We start from the raw sequence: 22,860 nt of genomic DNA, 5'->3' as shown, positions 1-22,860 counted from the left end.
ACAAAAGCAGCTGCGGCCATAAATATCCCAACAAGAGCTAATGCCACTCTCAAATATAGCTACTACTGAACTCAATGTACCTACATGGAGATAAGAGCTTTTTGTTTTGTTTCAATCCTGAAGCTTCAAAAATAAATAAGCACATCATTGCATATGAAGATACACTGACTGGTCACTACAGCCGCAACAGAGATCACTTGGAGGCCCCTAATGCATACACCCAATACACCATACGTATATTCGAAGCCAAGCTGATCATTTTTTCAATAACGCAGTTCATAACACATGACAACAGCCATTGAAACTAGAAATATGGCATATGGGTGCTGCCCTTACAAAACTCAATCAGAAGACAACAGTGTCGCTGTTACTCCTAGCCACAGTCGCCGGTCAGCTCATATAGCAGAAATTCCATGGGTCATGAAGCTTCTTACCTCCACGCAGCCTGGCAGCCTGTGCGTTGTGTATGACCCATGCTTGAAAGTCCACTAGCATTTTTGCTAATAAATGTCTGCGTTTTGTAGTTACTGTCATCCGAGTCTTCTAGTTTTTTGGCTTCTTTTTCCTGGCTTTCAAATTTCAGGTATTGACTTAGATTGGAATAAATATGGCGCCCTCTAAAAAACAAACCAGTCGCACCAAAGGGCAGTGTATGATTCTTTGGCGCAGTGTGGCCCAACCGCCAGGGTAGAGGAGTTGGGGAGTAAATATATTCCCACCACAGATGGTGATCCACGTCTCCACCACTGTCTTCCTAGCTTGCAAGAGCGCGTCACAGAAATCAAATGATGAGCTGCAAGTACTCTACAAGGTGGACACAATCCTGAAGAAGAAATGTGTCGATTTGCAACAGAGCCAGGGTTCGCCTGATCAACACTCTGCACCACTGTTAAGTGGCAGGACATTGCCACTCCTGTGTGAACATGAAGCAGGCAAAAATGGCTATGCACTTCAAGCCACAAGAAGTCCTGCTGACATAGTCTCAAGAAGCCGCAGAAGTCAGCAATCAACAAGGACAACTAGTTGCTGGAAAAAAACAAAAAAAAGACAGAAGTCCACAGCATTGAGCCTTCTCTTCGACAAAAAGAAAAAACTTTCAACTTCACGAAAGAGAGCTGCACCGATTTTAAAGATGGAAACTGACCTGTCTATGCAGCCTTTGTGGTGAACAAGAAAGTGGATGAGACAGATGTCGGCGATTCACTGAATACACTGATGATGCTGATTCCAGGGTACAGAAATGTGACACATTGAATACCAACGAAGCAGGCCTCTTTTTCAACTTACAACCAAAAAGAAGATTGTGCACGAAATGACAGGTCTGACAGGGCAGCCACAAAAGCAAGGAAAAAGTTGCTGAGCTTTTTTGCTGCAATGCTGGTGGCTTGGAAAATAATGCAGTTCCCGTCATCGTCAAACCTAAGCTTCAACCGGAAATAAGAAAGAGGGAAATGAGGACTCAACAACTGAAGGCCGTGACAGCCAATAATCGGCTTAAGACTTTGTTCCCACAAATGATAATGTTGCAACCTGAAGATAAAGAGACCGGTGAGGACTTAGTCAAAGCAACAAAGGTACTTGGAGCCCGACAGTGATGGCAAAGAAGAGAGGTCTAAAGCACAACGCTTGCAGGCTGCGTTCAGCCCACACAGCTATGTGGTGCGGCCCACCAGTTTCAAAATGTTCAGCCTTTGTTCCAAAAGTATGCATCAGTTTCACGAGTTGGCTTAACCTGCAAACTCATTTTCCAAGTAAAATAAACTGAAACGCCTCATCCCCATCGTACACATTCTTTGCGGAAATAAAAAAGAGCCATTGACCCCTTAATAAGCTGCGAAGCCACTGCATGCTTTCATGCATTTCAGACAGGCTTATAAGTGACACTAAGGGCAGAAATGGGCCAAACAAGCATCACAGACTTTTTCGGGCATAAGTACAGTTGGTCTCAACAAATTTTGGCGTGCACGTTGGTTTGCTTTCAATTACAACAAAATCTTGTTAATTCAGAAATTCGGATAATTCAAAATAGAAGCGCAGTCTAGGCCAACGTCCATGTAAGTCCGAGACGTCAATGCAACAATGGGAGGCCTCACTCTGGTTAATTTAAACAGGGGATCGCGCCGAGGTGAGACCCGCGCAGCTCGTGATCACCAAAGCAGATCTTCCCGAACCTCCACTGCATGAAACAGTGGTGCCCAAGCCCTTCAAGAGCGCTATGGCAGCCACGAAAATGATTGGAAGCTCACCATTTATGAAATATAGCATATACCCAGCTGCAGAGTTTCGGTTTCGCTTTCTTTAACTTCACGCCAATTCGCGGCAACGAACGGGCACACATATCGGCCGGTCGCGCCGTTTTGGCAGCTCCCTTGCGTGTCATTGTTGTTTTATTTTTATTTTGGGATAGCGGCATGCTGTTTTAACACCTACGCGTATATATCCCTCGCGCATATCCACATGCTGCTTCCAGTATGCTGCAACAGCGTGCTTATTGTGCGGTTTCACCACACCATGCGCTTCACCACAACACTTTGCAGCGTTAACTGCACCGCGAAGCATCCTCAAAATGCAACGGGGCTGTTTTGTAAAGATTTTACGGTGCTTTTTTAGGCTCATTTGATGACTCAAACTTTCAGTTATTGTGAAGATTTTTTTTAAAATTCTTTTGAAGAGCAAATTAACAAGAGTTTACTGTACACAAATTCAGGATGATATGAATATTTTACAAGCTGTGAAGGCATTCATATATTATAGATTCTTTTGTATAAATGAGTTTTGCATGGTGTGCAGCGAGGAAGACAGAACGAACTCTTCTTAGGCAGACAAGTGTTTTGAGCACAGGAGTAGTCTCAAGACTATTTGACCCCATACGAGGCGAAGCTGGTTCGACATTGCTGCTGCTGTCTGCCGCCACGTAGCCAGTAATAATTTTTGACGAATGTTATATGCCACCGGTAAAAAAAAAGGAAGAAGAAGGCGGCCGAGGAAAAAAAAAAAAAAACAGGAGAGGGTTGCAGTTCTCAGAAAATTTTGGGATGTGTTCTGACACCGACCACCCCCCATCCCCTTTGCCAACTTCAAGACAGCAAAAAAATAATAAATAAGTCAATTTTTGGAGCATTATTGCATATCTGCTCGTATGCCTCATTCTCTATATTGAACAAAGTTTCACTGCTGAAATCAACCGAGAAGTAAAGCAAAAAAAAAAAGTTATTTTGTGAGGCCAGTGACTGAGTACATAGAGGAAATGCAAAGGCAACCGGCATTTCTCTTCGTTCTAGATTTCTGACTACAGTGATATATCTCAATACGATCCCACTCAATATGTTTTTCAGCACAATAACGTTTTTCTTTCGTTCATTCCCTATGAAGGTATCAACTGCCACTTTGCTTCAATAATGTGTGAACAAATGCGTGAAAAATGTTCATGGTTTCAAAACTAGCTCAAAGAGGCAAGGAAAAAAATCCTAGCCAAAAGGGATAGGGGGATAGCAGCTGCAATAACGGTAGTAAGGCTTGTGGATGATTAGCAATGTTTGACATTATCTACGATCTTTGACAGAGAACCTGCCAATAATTTCCCCACCCTTTGCCTATGAAAATTTATTTAAGCGCTATCTTTTTTTTAGAATGCCTCAGTGTTGCACTGTCCTTGTCTCAGATCATAACGCAAACCTTAGCAGCATGCCAAGATGCAGCCCCCTCTCCATAACATCACTGGCGTCATTAACTTTTGACCAGAGCTGCTGTAGGAGGGAGAGACGGCAGAGCACAAAGTTTTAGACGTTCTTCACCGCTCTGTCCATCACTGGGACGAAGCTCAATGATGAATACTGCGGCGACTCCTTTCTATCAGCTTCAGAAAAGATTGCTTCTGGACACTGAGAAACAAGAAGTCCAGACCAAAGTGAAAGATTACTTCTAAGTTCTGTAATAAAAGTAAATTCTGTGCCAAGTATTCATTCACAATATTTTGGAGCCTATTCTGGCTGACATGTTTTATTTTTGATGCCCTTGAGCATTGATTTAGAGATACCAGTGTAGAGTAAATGATTTTCCTGATTCTTTTATCCATTTTGATTGCATTTCTTTTGTTGCACTCAAAGAACAATACTGCAAGCTAAGACAGTCTTTGTTCTTCAATTTGTGATTTACAAATTTTTTGCATAAGAATGCTTTCAAGGTGTAGACATCGACAAGAACTACACTGCCAAAACTGAAAAATTTTAAATTAGCATTCTGTAAAAAAATAATAATTATGATGTCTTGACCTACAGAAATTCACTGAATATTTAGCCAGCCTTCTGCCACATTTTGCAAACTCTGAAGGCTCTTGACAAGAATAAAGGGAGAAATAAATAGCACGAATTCGCCTGCATCAGCCAGTTGGCGCATGGGACAGTGCAAGATGCAGCTAGCGCGGCAAGATAGTGCAACCATCGCCAACATATTGGTCTCCCGCTGCAACAATGCTGTTGAGTCATGGCAGTAACTGATTTCGTTTGCTCAAACCACAGTTTAGAGCAGCACGATCATGGCATGCAAATGAACTAGTCACATGAATTTTCTTTACTTCACGGGCTTTCTTTAGAGCTCTGAAAGAAAGGTACACTTGAGACTTTCCTTCTCGCAAATAATCAAATCGGGGTTTCTGAAGGTTCTTTGCACATCCGCAAATCTAAGTTATTGACGGTAACCAATATTAAGCAATAAAAATACTAATTAAAACTAATTGATTTGCAAATCAAAAAATGCCTGTGATGCGTAACAAGGCTGGCGGCTGCATACAACCGCTTTCCTTTGCCTGCCTCAAATTTTATTTTATTGATTTATTATTACATATATTATTATATCATTACATTTATTTATCACATATTTTATTTTTATACCGAGTTTGCCAGCTAAATGGATGTCCCAGCTGGGAAATAAACCATATTTACTCTATTCTAAATGCCTTTTTTTTTCATGGTCGCGATGCAAAAAGTGAGGAGGTGGGAAGGGGAAAGGAAGAGTGCACTTAGATTTGAAAAATCTAAGATAAAGCCCCCCTCTTCCTTTTGCGGCGATATCTCGACGAAGTGGGCACAAGAATTATCAATTTATTTGGCATACAACTTCAGAAAAAGTCCCTACAGTTCGTTTAAACTTCCAAGCCACAGGTAGCCCTCTACACACTCGTTCTGACCTCCGTTATGATTCTCAGACCACTGAAACTGAATCAACCAAGCAACGCACGCCCGCGATGGGCGTCAAACCTGTCAAGCACCGCCGATACCAGGCCCACGTGACGGCACTCTGATAGATTTATCGGGGTCGCTTTCGGCCACTTTCCGACATTCTGTGTCGCCATCTGTCACATAGTGTCTGAACACAGCGATACGTGAAGCCGCAGATCAGGCAATGAACACCACGCCACCTCGGGACTCTGACAGCTCCCAATCCACGACGGAGCGAGCAAGCGTGCTTAGCGAACTTGGATACGTGACATTCCTTGCAACAAAAGGGATGCTTAGATTCTTATGCAAACTATTAAAAAAAAAAATTCTTTTTTGAATCTGAGGTGCGTAGCTTTGCGAGAATACAGTACTGAGTGTCACTGAAATTCCTGGGACACACAATATTTTCTAATATGCTCAAGGATATTTGCATATTCACATAAATCCATCAAGACGTTTTTTGCAACGCTGGATGCTGTATCCCCCTTTTATTGTGCTCCAAGGAATGCCAACATTCTCAGGTTCACAACACAGTCGCAGTACTTTGAAAAGTTCAAAAGAATGCTACTAAACACAAGGCTTGCAATCATGTTATAAAGTTGGCTCAGCAAGTCGAACATGCACCATATTCCTTGGTATCTTCCGAGGAACATAACAAAGAGGACAAGGGACAGGACAGCTACAGCAGTTCACACCTTCTGCAGAGATTTTTATCTCAGAGGAGTCCCGGAACCCGCCAAACACACCCCACTACTCACCCTTTGCCGAAAGCTTTCCGAGCGTCCCACAGCCGTAGCAGAGCTCTTGCGAGTAGACCTGCAGTATGCAACCACGTTTTATGCAGCTGTTCACATTACGCTCACTCAGTTTTGTTTGCGCATGAAGGCTGACCCGCTGTGTTTCAATGCAACCTATACTTGCGATACCATTTCTCGACGCGACTGCTAACAAGTTTATCTTAATTGTTAAGAAAAGCACTCTGAACGAGCTATAATACACGATAGTGTGTGTATATGTGGATTTCTGCACACGCGGGAGGGGGGTTAAAAATGTATCAGTTTTTGTGAATGCAAACAAAATTTTCAGGTGGTAGTGTATATTTTAAGTGGCTCAATTCATACGCACCATCAGCTTTCACCCCGAACTATGTACTTCTTAATATTTATCTACAGACTGTTGCGCCTATATTATTAAGTATGTAGCTACACGCAATAACATTCATAACGTGGGGATTGCACTCCTGGAGCGACGCGGAGCTTATGGCAGCTGACATTCATTTTTTCTCGTTAGACACCTACTGTGGGGCATACACCCTCTGTCACTCGCTCTTCTCTTTTGTTCTTCCTGTGTCGGTCTTGTGTCCCCAATGGGCACCTCACGGTGACACACTGGGCTGTTGTTTCGACGTGAGTTCGCGCGCGGGAAGTGGAGGGAAGAGACCACCACTGAGTCGAAAAGCAGCAGGTGCATACGTTTTCCTCTCTGGGTTCCCTGGCTCTGGCCGGGGATTGCAGGCTTTGAACGTGCGCACTTTGTATGCTTCGAGTCCAAGCCCGAAGGGAGTCCGGCGCACATTTTAGCGAGATGCTTCTCACGTCTCCTGGAGACGGCCTAATTTGGCATGGTTCTCCAGCACCATCAGCCAGTGCCAGCGGCGACACGTTATGAGTAGAGCCCACAAATTTAGGCACTAAAGAACCCAAAATAGGCAGGTATTTAGGCTCTAATAAAATATTGAAATAGGCGCTATAAAGCAAAAACCACAAGGTTTTCGAACTTGAAGCTCCTTCGGTTTTCGCCAAGCACAGCTCTGTACTTTGAAAAGCTTCTTTCGATGTCAAGTTAGTGGCGCGAATCTAAAACATGAGAGCTCGGGGGTTCAGGTCTTGATGTGGCCGTATCATTTCCCCATAGAAGGTCTCTGATTTGGGTAATTGTTTCTAGGCCTCTATCTTTTTCTACCAATTGTTACATCTTCGGCGAAGCAGTAGCGTCCTTTCGTTCCAGTCCCTGAAATGTTGCTACAGAAGTCGTGTTTTTGCTCATGCTGCATCCCCCAGATCCAGCCTGCTCGTATGCATGCAAGTAATAGTAGTTACCAAATGTTTCGCTCCTATACATCTAAGGCACTGCAAAGAAGCCACCACGTTTCTCCTCATGAGGTCATGTTTTTGCAGGAACGGGCGCCTCGTATGTTGGCTTTCTTTGATGCTTTGCCGCTTTGCACTTAGTTACTGCAGGAAAGCAACTGTGGTGATGTGAGGAGCATGCGCCACATAAGTAGGACGCTGAAGACGACGAAGAGAAGGAACAAATGCGTGGCGCATTGACAAAGTGCCACGTGGAGAAAAGCAACAAACGCGTGGCGCATCAAGAAAGTGCCGCGTGGAGAAAGCAGCAGGTGGAGACGAGAGCACAGGCAAAGCAAGGAGTCGGGACGAGGACACGCAAAAGAACAGTCAGAAGAAAAAGTCTCTCGGCTGCGTCTGCCTGCTGGCGATTTGAGTGACCAGGCTTGGGCTTCCGCCACAGACGTCAGAGGTTCCAGACCCGGAATGACCCGATCCTGACTCCAGACGCATCTACCTGAGCTCCAAGACTCAGGCGCGGCTGGACTCGGACATTCCCAGCAGCTGTGATGACGGGGTCACCCGGCTGGTGGCCGAACGCAAGCTGGACGCGTCCCTACGAGATGCTGTTCCGGGCATCTGAAGTATGCATACGAGATGCGTAGCTGTCGGATCCAGGCTGCAGCGCAGAGGCCTGCTGCAGAGCGGCCGTTGACCCATCGATTTGGGACGCACCCAGAAAAGCGGACTCCATCGACGTCCAGACGGACCATTCCACCGGGCGCATCACCACTTCGAAGGACACGAACACATGTGCGCCTTTCCTTTTCTTTTGTACATTATTTTCCTGATCGTTGCGCGTTTTTTTTCCTTTTCTTGAGTGTAAGTGTTGTTTTTTCTTCAGTGTTAAATTAGATTTGTTTCATTTTTTCAGGTGCTGCTGCCTCATGTGTTTATTTCTTACCTCTATTCCCAAGAACCTCCTCACAAGTGGGTGAGTGCCGCTGATTACTTTTTCATGACGCGAGCACCCGTTAACACGTCTGGTTGATCGCAAAATGTATTATATGACCACAATTTGTCAAAATTTAGAATGTGGCAACTGGGAAATCGTGTTACCCAGGAGAAAAATAGTGTAACTCAATAGGAGATGTTTTACTTCCCGTGATTTTGAGCGTATGGAACGGGGTATCGTGTGAGCTGGGAACGCATCAATGAGGTTCTAGTGTATGCTGCTGCTTCTATCCATGTTCCCCATCGAGCTCAAAATAGGCTTTGGAGGCAGATGATTGTCAGGTGCTGTGACGTGGAAAACAGCAATTCTTGACAAAGATTTAAGAAACACCTGTTTTGAGATAGATACTAATACGTCCACTTGGGGAAAAGAGTCTGACACCCAAATGTCGTCGTCCCCGATTTCATCTTCGATTTTTGCGAGAGTGTTCACGTATCTCTTATGAAGCGTTGATTCGTCTGGAACATGTTGCTTGGTGGACTTTTCCAGAATGCTCCCAAGATCACTGCTGGTTAGTTTTCACAACGGGATATCTGCCGCCAAAAATACTTGACACAACTCTGAAAAATTAAGATTCTTTTATGTTGAACTACAGCTGAAAGCCTCTGCCAGCAGGAGCTGCGGTGTCCCCTCATTCATTCACTTCAGGTTTGCAATATGCTTGTTGGTAGTGACGTGTTGTGCTACCTACATGGCACTGCTCCTCACTTGATACAGAAGTTCCGCATGCTTTGCAGAAAAGCACGATTCCATCAGTTCAAAAAATCTCCAAACTGCAATACCCACTGCCTGCCATGAGCGCATCTCAATGCCTTTTCTTTCGGCATGTCAATACGAAATGAAAGGGAGAGCGCAGATGAAGCAAAGGTTGTGAGGCCGCCCAACAAGTCTGTGTCGCGTGTTCTGGAAGCGGCAGGCGAAGAAGTAGCCATTCTCTGCAGAGGAGTAGGCGGCCGAGAGTAGACCAAGCGACGAGCGAGCAGTGAGCACGCGAATGTGTGAGTCTTGCGCGTGTTGAGGCGATGGTTCCTGGATGGACGGCACCGTTTTTGGTGTCAAGTTACACTCAAGGAGGTTATATAACCTCTTTCGTTGCACCAGTTACGCTTCGAGAAAAGCACTCGGCGAGACCTGCGCCTGCTGTGCGTGCACCGGTGCGCGCCTTTCACAATTCTTAGCCAGATGCCTCAAAATTGAAAACTGGCACTGAGGACCGAAATGCCAGATTTAGGCATTTATAGGCAACAAGTGCAGGTAGTATTAGGTTGTATTTCCCCCAACATGACAAAAAAGCAGGCAAGTGCAAAAATCCCTCATTTAGGCAAAGTTCCGGACCCTAACACTGATGAGCCATCTATGTGTGATCTGTGAATTCGAGGTGTATACATGTTTACATTTGTCTCGTGTGCAACGGCAGCGCAGCCCTGATTTCAAGTGCTATGGCAGGGCTATGGTTTGTAATGAGGTCCGAGGATCAGTGCAGTGTTTGTAAAAGTTAGCCCACAATGTGTAGCAGTCCACAGAAAAAGACAATGTACAAAACACCACTGCTGGTCTTATTTTTGCTTGGCCAGCACAAAAGTTATGGCAAATCTTCCACATTCTGAATCAAAAAACAACCAAGCTAAGCAGGAAAACAAGGAACAGTGCAGCAGCAGCTCACCCTCGGTCAAGCAGCTCAGCAGCACCACCCATCGTGGACGCCTCACACTCATCACCGGTATCTGGACGACCCCGCTCTGCACCATAGAGGTCATCAATTGTGCCACATTGCATCATTGGGCATCACCGAGAAGCACTAGTCAATGCCATTTTTAATGTCCCTAGGTACGGGACACTAATAATGGCACAGACAAACAGGCATGGAGCACAAACACAAAAAACATACAACGTTTCTAAATATCTCCTAAATTCCCACCGTCTGAACACAATTGATGACGGATATATCAAATTTGAAGGGGATAAAAAATAATTTGATACATTCAACACACAAAGCATAACAGCAGAATAGCTTATCTGTAACCTACACGCAAGATTACGATCCACCCACGCCGACGGTGCAGATTCTGCACGGTTATTCAATTCATATTCAAAAATGTGATTAGAAATTTTTGAATATTCGAAAACTATAGAATACATCGTGTTTCACCATGCTGCTTGACCATGTTAGGGTGCAGTGAAGCAGCCTCAAAATGTGACGGAGCCTTTTTGCAAAGGCGCGAACGGAAACATATGACAAAACCAGGGAAAAAAAAAAAAAGCTGTGTTCTTACTTAGATTTTATCTCAGATGCAGACAACCATCGTGCATGTGTTCACCAGATACAGTTACTATGACGTAAATGGTTTGCGGGAGGTTTTTCACGCCCGTCTGATATATCAAACTTTTGGTTGATTCGGACATTCTTTCTGGTCCCTTGTAGGCCGAATTAACGACAGTTTACTGTATTCAGCAGAAATACGATTGCTACACTAAATTTCATGCAGGGCCTTGCTGTAGAAACACCAGTACAGTCGAACCCGGTTATATCGAACCCGGATATATCGAATTTTGGTTATATCGAACTCACGAAATATCCCCTTGAAAATCCCATGTAAAAGTATAGGAAAGCCGCGTCATATATCGAACTCAATTTCACCGGTCGTTCGATATATCGAACTCCGCACCACGCACTGGAAAGTGCACCTTCCCCAAAGACGATCCATCACCCTTGGCCGTTTGCCGCGTGACGTTTTCAAGCCACGCGCGAAAGGAATGAGAGGGGACAGTTCGGCGACGGCTGGTCTGGGCAGCGCCGCGCCCATTTCCCAAAGGTGCGCGCATCTGCAGTTGCCGTTTCCCTCACGCCAACACATGACTTTTGCAAGCCATGTGCGTGGGTTTGCCCATTCTTTTGCTGAGCTATCTCTCTCCTTCAGCACGCGCTACGCATGCGCCAAGCCAGCTCAGCCCGTTTTCAGACAGAGGTCGGACACGGCGGCACGGCGGCGGACGTGGTTATGGCGCCTGCGGATGTTAAGAAGCGGCAGCTCTCTCTCTCTTTTTTTTTTTTTTTTTTTTTGCGAGAGTCATTCTTTCTTATCGTTGTGCTGTACACGCGGCGTAGCGTAAGATATGGCGGCTGCGGACGTTAAGAAGCGGCAGGGTTTTTTTCTTTCTTTGTTTTTTTTTTTTTTTTTTTGTGGGGATGTTTATTTTATTATTATTTTTTTTAATCATTTATCCTTGCATGTATGAATCAGCGAAAGCACGCGGTCAGCTGCTGCGATCATGACGCCCGCCCCAAGCGCGGCGTGGCTTGTGCAATCAAGCCATCACGGGCACTCTGCCAAGTTCGCTCCCCGCCACCGCAGGAGCGATCAAAAGATAAACGCGCCCTGACGTTATCGCTGCGCAGCATTTTGGCACACTGCCAATGAGCTGTGGATGAGACGACCGAAACGACTGACGCGCGCCATCCACATGCAAGCAAAAGCGCGCCATCCACATGCAAGCGAAAATGCTCGCGATTTCTGCCGCGACACAGAAACCTTGTTTTGAGCTGCCGCAGTGGCTCGAGCGGCGAGAGGGACGCAGTTCCAACAAGTTTGAAAATTTTCGCTCTGTCGCTGCCGCTCATCGCTGAGATCGCTCAGTCGCTTGCACGTGAGCGAGCTGGCCTTAATGCATTTTTTTTTTTTTTTTTCAAATTCTCGGGTGCGAAAGTGGAGGGTGGGTTCATTATGCGAGTGGGTTGATTACGCGACAAATACGGTATCCTTTTTTCGCATCGTAAGTGCCGTCACAAGCCGATTTCTGTATATGGAATTATCGATATATCGAACTATTTCGCGATCCCCTTCGAGTTCGATATATCCGGGTTTGACTGTATATGAAATACTGTATAAAATTTTCTAATTTTCCATCTTTTTTTTTCAGTGAGATGATATATTCCATATTCGAAGGCATTTTTTTCTCCATATTTGTATTCGATTTGTATAGAAAATTTCAATATTTGCACACCCCTATGAGATTCTACCCTGCACCATATTTCCGGGAGAAAAAAAAACCCACCTCAAATAATATGTGCTTTGAGTACAAAAATGAAACCATGCTAGCAATGCCCTATTGCCATCAGCGTTACAAAATGGTGGCTTACATACAAAGGCAGCCAACAGCCACATTTCTGGCGAATCTCTTTCACCTGCAGTCATGGGCATGAGCATTTAAAGATGTGTCATCAGCAAGGCTCCATTTTGTTATTGAAGCATGAAGGTGTGGTGCATGTTGCAATAGAAGGCATCACACTGAGTTTTCCATTTCTTTGTTTTGTGACCACGAACAATGGATGCCTACAACAATACAGGGCATGTTTGGCTTGGTTCACGCCAAAACGACACCGGCTATGAAGGATGCCGTAGGGGAGGGCTGCAGAATAATTTCGACCACCTGAGGTTCTTTAATGTGCACCGACATCGTACAGTACATTGTGCCTTGTTTTTCAGCTCAATTAAAATGCAGCTGCCGTAGCCTTGACTAGCGCAGCCAGCAGGTGTCCAAAGCCATCCAACCCAGGTCGCCTAACATGAACAGCATCTCCATACTTTCACGTCGAACTTTCAAGGTTGCCAGAAGCAATGATTCAATATATCCTAGATCGACTGCATCAAACACCAAAAGGCTGGTGCTCCACGATTTCGACAGCTGCATAAACCAAGCTGGCAGTGTGTACATATGATAGGCTCGATTTCTATCTTATCATTGCATTCATGCAAGACACAGCCTTTTCACATTCCATAGGTGGGGAAATGAAAACTGCCGATGCTCCAGTGCCCATGTATGTCTTGAGAAAAATCTTCAGGCCACGTACAGTGTCCCTATGTGCAAGTCTTTGCGCTCGCTGCCTCACGTCCCCCACCTGCTGCAAACATTAGCTCCAACATTCAGAGCTACAGCATTGCGACAGCTACATTAGCTTGATTCGTACCAAATGTTTGTTAAAACTGGGGTCATTAGGAGTGACTCGACAGTAATCGGAGTTGGAGTTGAGGGTAGGATGTGCCTTGCATAGGGCATGAGACTATGAGACCAAATAAGTGGTTACTAAGGAAATCGAAACTGCAGTCATGATTGGCAAACATTTGGACGATGTCAATTTTTGCAAAATCACGATGTTTCCAAGTACAGGGTGGCTGCAGCTCGCCCGGTAAAGGCCTTAATGGAGGCCAGTGATGACGGTGACCGTAACAGGTGCAGACATGCTTACCCGAAGAGTCCAGGGGCAGGGCGGCGTCGAGGGAGCCGCTCCAGTCGTCCACTGAATGCTGGGTGCCGCGGCGGGTGTTTGGCCGGCGGGCTTTGGTCTTGATGCCCTCTATGAGGCCCACGCCAGACATGCGATGGTTCTTCTTGCCCTTTTCTTTTTTGTGCCGCATCAGTGACCCAATGCATTGCTCCTCCACCACCCGTACGCACGTCTTGTGGATGTTCATTTCACAGTCTGCAAAAGAAAGCACGGCAAAGCTGAAACTATGCTGCTGGGCTATATTTCAGCAATCTGGGCCTTCCAGTCATCATTGTGCCTACCAGAGCGCACAAGCCTGAGGTACATACGCACCTCAGTTCCATGCAATTCAGGTTCGGGGTAGTACATCTGCTCGATCGCAAACTTTGCGGCTCATTTCTCGATGTGGCCCTCATTCAGGCCTAACTGGTGCGAGCCTACCCATGTCTGAATTAACGAGCATGTGACGCCAAAGACTTACTCGAACGTCGGCTGAGACTGCACTCCTAGTTCAAACTATTCAACTTTCTGAATGGGATTTAAATTAACAAGATTTTATTGTCTCTCCGCATCTACAGGTGCATAATAAGATTGATTTACCGATCGTGAACTAGTCCGTATTTGCATGCGACTTGGCAGATGCTGATTAGTGATATTCTTGAGTGAAAAACGTGCGGGTGTTAAACACGCAGTTCCATGGAGGTGATGCAAATGGGGAGAAAAAAAAAGCAGTCCTCACTGGAGCACTGGTAGCCCTGGTCGCCGACACCCCAGATGATGTGCTGGCAGTGGTTGCAGTAGGTGACACAATGATACTGCTGCGACTGGAAGTGGTGGCCCCGCGTGTGGATGGTCTGGAACGCGAACTGCGATACAACAAGAGACGCGTCGCATAAGCTCAGGTATCCCTGTCCACAACATCAACAGCACGGTGTCGCTACCCTGGCCCGTATTCTGAGTCTGAGCTGTTTTCAGAAGCGTCGTTTTCCCCCTCCCCTCGAGCCGCCCGACTGGTGGAAACGTCAGAACCAGATGTCCGTTTGGTTGCTTCCGGTTCCGGCATTTCCACCAATCGGATGAGGGCAAAAAATGGTGAAAAACGACACTTGTGAAAATGACGCGTAACTCAGAATGAACCGTTTAAAGAACTCTGGAAGTCAACTTCTCTGCATAGCGAAAACCCCTTCACCATGGTGTCCAAACCTGTTTTGGGGCCAGCAGAAGGTGGGTACAGCGCAGTCCACTTATAACGATACCAGATATAACGATATACCCCTTATAACGATAAATTCTTGGGATTTATCAATTTTCCCATTGCCCCAATGTAAAAATAAACCAGATATAACAATCGATTATAGACGGCACATCGGATACAGCGATAGCTTTTTCGCCGCCCAGCAGATATTTACCACGAAAATTTGTTTGAATGTTTAATAAAAAATAAATTACTAAGGAGAGAATGATGTGAAAACTCTACGTATGCGCCGAAAAACGGACTGTCATGGAGAAATCTGCGAGCGCCATTGCATGCAGTTAAGAACTGAGCCCTATCATCATCGCAGTCGCTACCTGTAGCCACGCAGAGGGTGCTGCCATACTGTCATCGCCGATTGCGTGTCCATGGAAGATGGCGCCGACCACATTTACGGCACGATAGCCCTTGACATGGAACAGCAGAATTATCAGGATTTCTGGCAGGATTTCAATTAGAAGTCTCGTGAAAAAACACATGCATTCGCATTATACGATTTTAACAACCATCAAGGCTGGATATGTCCTGCAGCTCATCCAGTCTCTAATCGGTTTCGTGCACACAAAAAGTACTGCCGCCAGCGTACGTGCTATTGGAAGCGAGGCTAACAGCGATTGTCAACCTTCAGCTGCTGCTCAAGCGACCATGAATTCAGACTTTTTTAAGCACGTCCAAGTTATTTTATGGCTATTGATGCATCCTGTAATAAAGTGGTTAGTACTCTTTACAATAATTAGCGTCGTTAACTCGATTTGCTCATCGCTGGTAAGTAGGCAAGCCTACATGCATGGGAAAATATGTGGGTGTGTGCTTTTTTTTTTTTTTGTTTCGGCGGTCCAGATATAACGATAATAAGGTATAACTATCGAATTTTCTGGTTTTCTCAATATTGTTATAAGTGGACTGCACTGTACAGCGCTGGAGATATCTATTATGATAACAATACGGCGGCCATTCTCTGCACTCCCCTGCCAAGCCATTGATCCCCAGGAGCCATTCACCCTACATGCACTGACACTGCAAAGGGATGCTGCTCGTCAGCATAGCCCACAACAGAAGGCGTAAAATTGAAGTATTGAGCGCTGCACCCAACTTCTGTCCCTACGACGGGCCGTGCCACCAAAGTGCATAGCAAGGGGTTCTTGCTATGCAAGAAAGCTGACTCCCAGAGTTTTGCAAACGGTCTTATAGACCCACATCAGAAAAAAAAAAGTGCAGAATCCACATATTTAAATTCCAGTCATCAATCACTCTACGCTCTTCCTCCAAGGGCTAAGCATGCATGAAAACATATTTTCTTGATAAACTAGCCTGAAATGCATAGCTAGGACACGGCCTTAGATCTGAGGGGTTTTATTTGAGCAGTAATGCTCTCCTTTAAGATTGTCAGGCCAAAGGATAATTAATTATAATGGTATTCAAAAAATGGGCATCTATATTTAGCAAGCAGAACCTCCCAAGTACACCAAAGTGCAAATGCAGCCAGCGACCCTACCTTCTTGTTTCGAGGAAAAAACTTGATCCGTGACTTTTCGCGTGCCACAAAGGTGGGGAAGCGTTCCATAAGAGCCACAGCATTGGGTGTCTTGACACCAAAGCTTTTCAGCACAGTCGCCAGGGCAGACGCCAGCGCCGACTTGTAGTCTGTCAAATTCTCCGGGTCCTCTTTCCTACATCAGATAACCAACCCTACTATCAGCACCTCTCACCACACTGAGCGAGTGTCCCATAAGGGCAAACATGAGGTTATTGCGGCACAGATGACAAGCCGTGAAGCTTAATACGGAAGGAATTGCTGCGAAAATATTTGCGAGCTTTTGTCCCTTTTTTTTTTTTAATGTTGCTGGTCTGGCAGCTCGAAACTGTGAAAACTATAATTAAATTAAATACTGAACATTCTGACTAAGCCAATGGTGACAGGAAGACACATCACAGCGAGTTTTACCTTCATTGCATCACGTAGTTGGGATACAGTGTGGTAGAGCTTGTTAACCCATTGGCATCCAAGGCCGGCAAACTGCCGGCTGCTTGAGTGGCTTGGAGGAATGGCCGTTTTTAAATCTAAAGCTTCACTAACGGAACCTTGGGCCAAAGTCAGTAATAGCTCACGTTTGACCTTCAATGAGTCACGAGGACACTCGCCGCGGAGGTTCCGCCGGCAGCACGTGCGCTCTCTTTGCCACCGCAGCTGCAGCCGCCACACGTGCGCTCTCCTGCTGTCGGACTGCATGACTCATCGCACACGCTTGGCCATGGTTTATCGACAATTTTTCATAGATCGCTGCAAAATTTAAAGTACACACTTTTTTTGCCTCATATGTTTTCCACTAGAGGGACATAGTTGTTATAATGTCAGATTCTTTTTTTTTTTTTTTTTCAAATGGCAAAAAAAGGTTGCATCTTGTGCAAACCATGGCAGCGTAGAGAGATTGTGGTTTGATGGCAGAGCAAATTCTTAAAACTAGCGTTCAACAGCAATGCCGAGAGTGATGTCTGCAGTGATAAGATTGCAAATTTTGATAATGAGCAACTGTAAAATGTGGACAAAAGCAATGGTAACTATAGGTCCTCCTCTTTACACATCATACGCTTGTATGTTTCGAGACATTTTATATTCCCTAGTATTTTTAAGTGTTTTGATGAAGTAGGCAACTACTTCATCAACTTACAATAACTTATGGCGGTTGTTACACAGTGCAGAATTGCGGTCAATAGTGGAAAAACTGCGGCGTGGAAGCCAAGGGGTTAGCACTCTATTAAAACATCACCAGTGTCGCCGTCAACTAGCCAATCCTCCCCAGTAACATCATCACCCAAACTACCATTTACTCTTATGCTCACAGCAAACTTTTCACGTGTTTGCCAATTCTGAGCTCCTCATATTCAAGGTGAAAGCATCCCGAAAGTTACTAAGCTGATTTTGATATTTGTAAAAAAATATACAAACACAGGAGCAGAAACACAGATGGGCAGCACAGTTGGGCGGCATAATAGTATAATTAAGTGCCTTTCTACGTGCAAAAGTGACAGCCACTCTGAAACGCACTGCAGCAAGCAACTATAGATCAATTTCAATCACGCAGATAAGGTTCTTCAAAAAATGCACAACATCTCGGCCCAGGGGCACAATTTTCACAGTTCGTCTACTTTGCGTGCATTTTTGAATTATTATGGGTTTGAAGCTCTCATAAAAGTTTAATTAGAACTGCAGGAATTTTCACGCCGGCCATTTTGCGAACAATTCCACAAGCTAGCAGGAAAAAGTAGATCGCAATGATAAAAAACCTAGAAACATAAAAGACTGGCTTACACAGCTGTACACACTCCAAACTCTTCAGGCAGTTATTAGATGCAATTCTGTGAAAAGGAAATGCCTTCCCATTCAATGACCCCCACCTACAATTTGAAAATAACTAAGGGCTACAAAAGTGCTTCAATTTTCAAAAAAAAAGAAAAAGGAATATGAAGAAAAAGTTTCACTCAAATATTGAATACTATCTGCTCAATGCGGAAAAAAAAATATCAGGAAAAGAATAAAACAAGCACAAGTTCATGCCCTTACCTTTTGTAAAATAATGTACTAAATACAGTCTTTGTAAATGAAATAAAACAAAACTGGACTGACTCAGTACCATAAAAAGAAAAGTATCCAAATAACAGCATGCAACCTGTAATGTGATCATCGTAAATGAACAACAAAACAACATCCATCAATTGACATACAACTGACTACGGAAAACATGATGGATAGCAAAACCTCATCCAGATTCCAAGGAACGAGAAGAAAAATTATTCAAAGGTTGATTTGTAACCCCCTGAGTGTCATTTGACGTGCCCATAAGTAATCTGCTCCGCATTCAAAAAATGCACGCATATCGGAATGCAAAACTAGCTTAGTATAATTCTAGAAGCTTGTATTGTCGTATCTCCGCCGGGTTTGTCGGTTGAAGGTTGTAGACTGCAGAGAAACCACACCAACCACTCCCTTCTGCTCGGGAGAGAGGGGGGGAAGATGTCACTCATCTCTCTAGCTCCGAGCACTTTCCTTGCAAAAGAAGTGGCGGCTCCTCTGTGTGTGAACTATGCTAAGCTTGCACTCAAAAGGGTTAAAGAATGAAAATGAAGATGCTTTGCACCCTAAAAAATGAAAAAGAACATAAAAATTAAAATGAGAAAACAACGAGAACAGCATAACGAGCATGCAGTTTCGGCATGCTGGAGGGAAAATGTAGATATTGAAGAGGAAAATGGACATGAATGCCAGAATAGCGAGAGCACTTAAAGAAAAAAAGACCATCAGCATGCAGCTGAGCTAGGCAGCTGACAAATGCACAGCCGACAATCGCAATCATTGCAGGCAGGCTGGCAGCAAAGCTCAGAAAATGAAACTATATGTGGCCAGGCTACCTTTCGGCCTAGCAACGGGAGCCCTCTACATGCCAAAAATGTGCTGTTACAGTGCATATGCAGTCGCACGGATTTTTAACACAATCATTTGTCCTGCCGATGACATTTGATCGGCAACCCTCACCACTTCAAGCATCCCATGCCAAATTCCACCGGTGGACTTTCCTGCCTACCAAAGGTGACTGAAACCCCACCACGCTTTGAATTCACCTCGCCTCCCTTCACAAATTTTTGGCCCGAGATAACCAAAGTCATATAACTGAACTGGCCTGAAATAACCGAAGTACAAGAAAGTGCCTTACGCCAGCGTCTCCAGTTCGGTGAGCAACAGGGATTCAACGATGCGCAGCTCCACGCTCTTGTCACGCAGCGAATCGTCCAGCGTCACATCGTTTGGCATGTACAACCCAGAGAGCCCTGCAATGCAAAGATAACAGCACACAGCTGAAGCATATGCCTGCTACGTCATCCTGCGCAAGGAAGCAAATTACCACAATAGGAGACACCATGTTGGTGTCTTTCTTATACAGGTTATGAAAGTTTTTCTTAAACAAGCCTACTGCTTCATTGCATCTCTATTTTAGAGCAGAATGTGCTCACTTCGGGTCGCACAATCACCGTTTTCTTAAGCCCAGGCCTTCACGAAACCTGGTAGGTATAATTTGACATTCAACTCGGTTAATGATTTGCCCACAATGCTTTTCTACTTCAGTAGCAAACGAAGGCCCGTTTAAAAGCCAAGCTTCTTATTAAACATACAAGCTTTTCCTAACGTAACAGAAAAGCCCTGGTGCACGAACTACTGACAAATAAAAAGGGGCGTAAAGGAGCATTATATATTTTTACGACCCAGTACGTTTATAAATGAGGCACGATATCATTTCAATATACGCAGCAGGACTGACCAATGGTGCGGGTGTTGCGGAAGTCGACGAGCAGGCGCTTCAGCTGCTCCATGGCCTTCTCCCGTGCCTTGAGGAAAACATCCTTCAGCTCCTCCTCCTCTTGCCCCTGCTCCTGGCTACTCTGCAGCACCTTGTCTGCGAGGGGAGCCATGCTTCAGCTTGGTTCACTTCAGCTCTGCCGCTCAACCATTAGTAGCCAGCACAAGCAATCGCAAAGCTGTTCAGCACATCACCTCAGACCGTTAACAAAAACTGGTGTCCCCTCGTTCTGTCCCGAAAGTTGCTGTGACTACCGGAAGATGAAGCTGCAAATGCAGGGTTCGGGAGTTCATGCATGAGTTAAAAATCTGCTAGCCATAGAAGCAGAACATTGAATGTGACACACGTGACGTGAGCACAGTCTTGCAGGGGACACAGGGCTAGCCATCCTAGACGACACAGAACAATGACACAGCGTGCAACTACGGAAAAGCAGGTATGCTGCTGCTGCTTGCCAGCTTTTCAGCGTGAGCGTGAAGGCGGCTTTGGCGTGTCTCCCCTCGTAGCCCCAGGCAGCTCAACGTACCAATCTCTTTCAGGATGGTCTCATCAATGTTCTCGATGCTCAGGGGCTGCAAAGGAAGAAACATGATAGGGACATCAATGCTACTTCCTTCCCGAGACATCTGAAATACATTATTTCCACTTATTTCCACTGAGGCGTCTCCAGCCAACCAAACAAGTGCTGCTCCTACTTTGCATCCAAGATATTTGTCCTATTTCTACGACACCTTTCCTTCATCACTCTCCTTGCTCTCTCTGATTCTTTTACCATCAAGACAAGAATTATGAAATAAATGCGAATAAACTGCCCAGTGGGTGGAACAAAATACTACCACTTTTTGCCATATGGTTTATGTGACGTATTGAGCACATGCACAGGCTTGTGAAAGGGTCTCGTTGCTCTCGTAACGTAACTTTTATCTTAGACACAAGTGCCATGCTGTGTCCAAGTAAGTAAGTCTGGGTACGTAACATTCCTAGCTTACCCATTCCTAGCTTACCCAGCCTATGCAGCTACAGTTGCAACACTCGAGTCAACTGGAATGCAAGGTCATTCTACTCAACCAACACACCTCCCAGCTTCCTACAGCACAGCATTCTCCCAAAAGATGCACTGACCGACGAATTGCCTCACTGCGTTCTAAACATCATGGCATGCAAAAGGAGATGTGGAACCTATGGAGTTTCACAAAATTACCCAGAGGGCTAATGTGGATTCTGCAGCAGAATCATGACTGTGCTGCTAGGTATAGTCACCAGGGCTGTGATGCTCTCTACCGAGTGCATATCAAATTGTTCTCAAAGTGCAGTTTTTACTTAATTAAGATGCTGAATACCATCAAATATTCAGCATTAGGATTGCAGAAGACCTAGGAAAACACTCCCTTGAGGTTTGCCTTATGAAAATATTAGTGTCACGACTGCCCCCGTGTTTTTGTCCCAGCAGTAGCCAAGCAAAATACGAGACCTCATCTTCCCAGCCTTCCCTCATTAAATGAAGTGCCTTGCCCCCAGTTCTACCCATGGAGGGGTCAGCTAAAACTGAAAACACCAAAAACCACTCATACTTCTGCATTCGCGCACGAGGGAAACTGACGTAATTCTTCGTGTCACGCTTAGAGCACGAGCGAGACGCTGAGCCCAAATTCTGAATTTGCGTAACTTTGAGAAGTGTCGTTTTCGCTGTCACGTGACTGGTGGAACTGCCGGAACTAGACATCACTGCTTACAGCCACGACCGAACTGACATCTGCTTCTGGCATTTCCACCAACCACGAGACAGTGAAAATGACGTCTTAAAATGACGCAGACTCGAAATACGGGTCCAGACTGCGTAACGTCACATCACAGGCTTGACACATAGTGCAATAATGTTGTCGGTTATTTCCTTCAACAATAATTTTAATTTACAATGATAGTTTGCTACTTATACGTAGTTGTGCTGTGACCCCCCCAGGAGGAAGCTACCAAATGCAACAGGCAGCGTAATCGCCTCACCGCACTCTGTACGAGGAAGGTAGAGGTAATCTCGTACGCCCACTTCTTCATTTCCTTGCCAGTGCCGAGCTTGTACAGGTTGGTGATAATCAGGAAGAGCTGCACACAAGCATGCACACAATTCAGGAGCTGAACAACATCATGCAACCAACAGTTTACAACAGGAACATCAGGAACACATAACAAGCTCTAAGGTTTCATTTTCTTTATGTACATTTTTATTTGTATTTTATTGCTGTATTTTAATACTGACGATTATCATCATCATCAAATGTTGCCACACGAGTAGAATCACTAGTATCATAGATGGGTTGTCAGCCGTTAGCGTCGTCGTCAGGCCTAGTTTCTGCGAGGAGTGTGCCGCGTTATTGTTTGCCTGAAGTGCTTTCATTTTCAGCTGCAACGAGATCACTTTGCCCCTCGGACGATGAATTCTGCAGTCGCTGCCAAATAGAAGCAGAAGCAGATTGCGCTGCAGGACAAATTGATAATTCTTCAGGATATTGATGCCGGGAGAAAGAATATCGACGTCAGCAAGGAGCCTGGAGTGGCACCACCATCGACCATCGCGACCATCTTGAAAGATCGTGCAAAAATAAGCGACCTTCACCGAAGGTCTCAGCTTGCTCCAAGCAGGAAACGACTGCGGTTCTGGAATTTCCAAGACGTTGCGACCAAGCAGTCACAAATTGT

The 22,860-nt window shown here is 45.2% G+C and overlaps 1 protein-coding gene across 8 annotated transcripts in view; it reads right to left on the bottom strand.

Moving 5' to 3' along the window:
* The window catches only part of LOC146185979 (rho guanine nucleotide exchange factor 11-like), a 123,646-nt gene that overhangs the window by 43,439 nt on the left and 57,347 nt on the right, over positions 1–22,860 (bottom strand). For all 8 annotated transcript variants that reach the window (XM_084606915.1, XM_084606913.1, XM_084606910.1 and 5 more), the window contains 9 exons: positions 22,168–22,266; positions 20,693–20,738; positions 20,128–20,262; positions 19,525–19,639; positions 16,311–16,485; positions 14,303–14,429; positions 13,546–13,779; positions 9,964–10,039; positions 5,975–6,032 (listed from right to left, as the gene is read on the bottom strand). In XM_084606915.1, the coding sequence (XP_084463041.1) occupies positions 5,975–6,032; positions 9,964–10,039; positions 13,546–13,779; positions 14,303–14,429; positions 16,311–16,485; positions 19,525–19,639; positions 20,128–20,262; positions 20,693–20,738; positions 22,168–22,266 (1,065 nt within the window). The remainder of the gene's footprint in view (positions 1–5,974; positions 6,033–9,963; positions 10,040–13,545; positions 13,780–14,302; positions 14,430–16,310; positions 16,486–19,524; positions 19,640–20,127; positions 20,263–20,692; positions 20,739–22,167; positions 22,267–22,860) is intronic.

The sequence above is a fragment of the Amblyomma maculatum genome, chromosome 6 (assembly GCF_055883805.1).
Source record: "Amblyomma maculatum isolate TAMU_Amacu chromosome 6, ASM5588380v1, whole genome shotgun sequence".
NCBI classification, from domain to species: domain Eukaryota; kingdom Metazoa; phylum Arthropoda; class Arachnida; order Ixodida; family Ixodidae; genus Amblyomma; species Amblyomma maculatum.
Note: the sequence above shows the minus strand (reverse complement) of the source record. Positions and strands in the feature narration are given on the sequence as shown.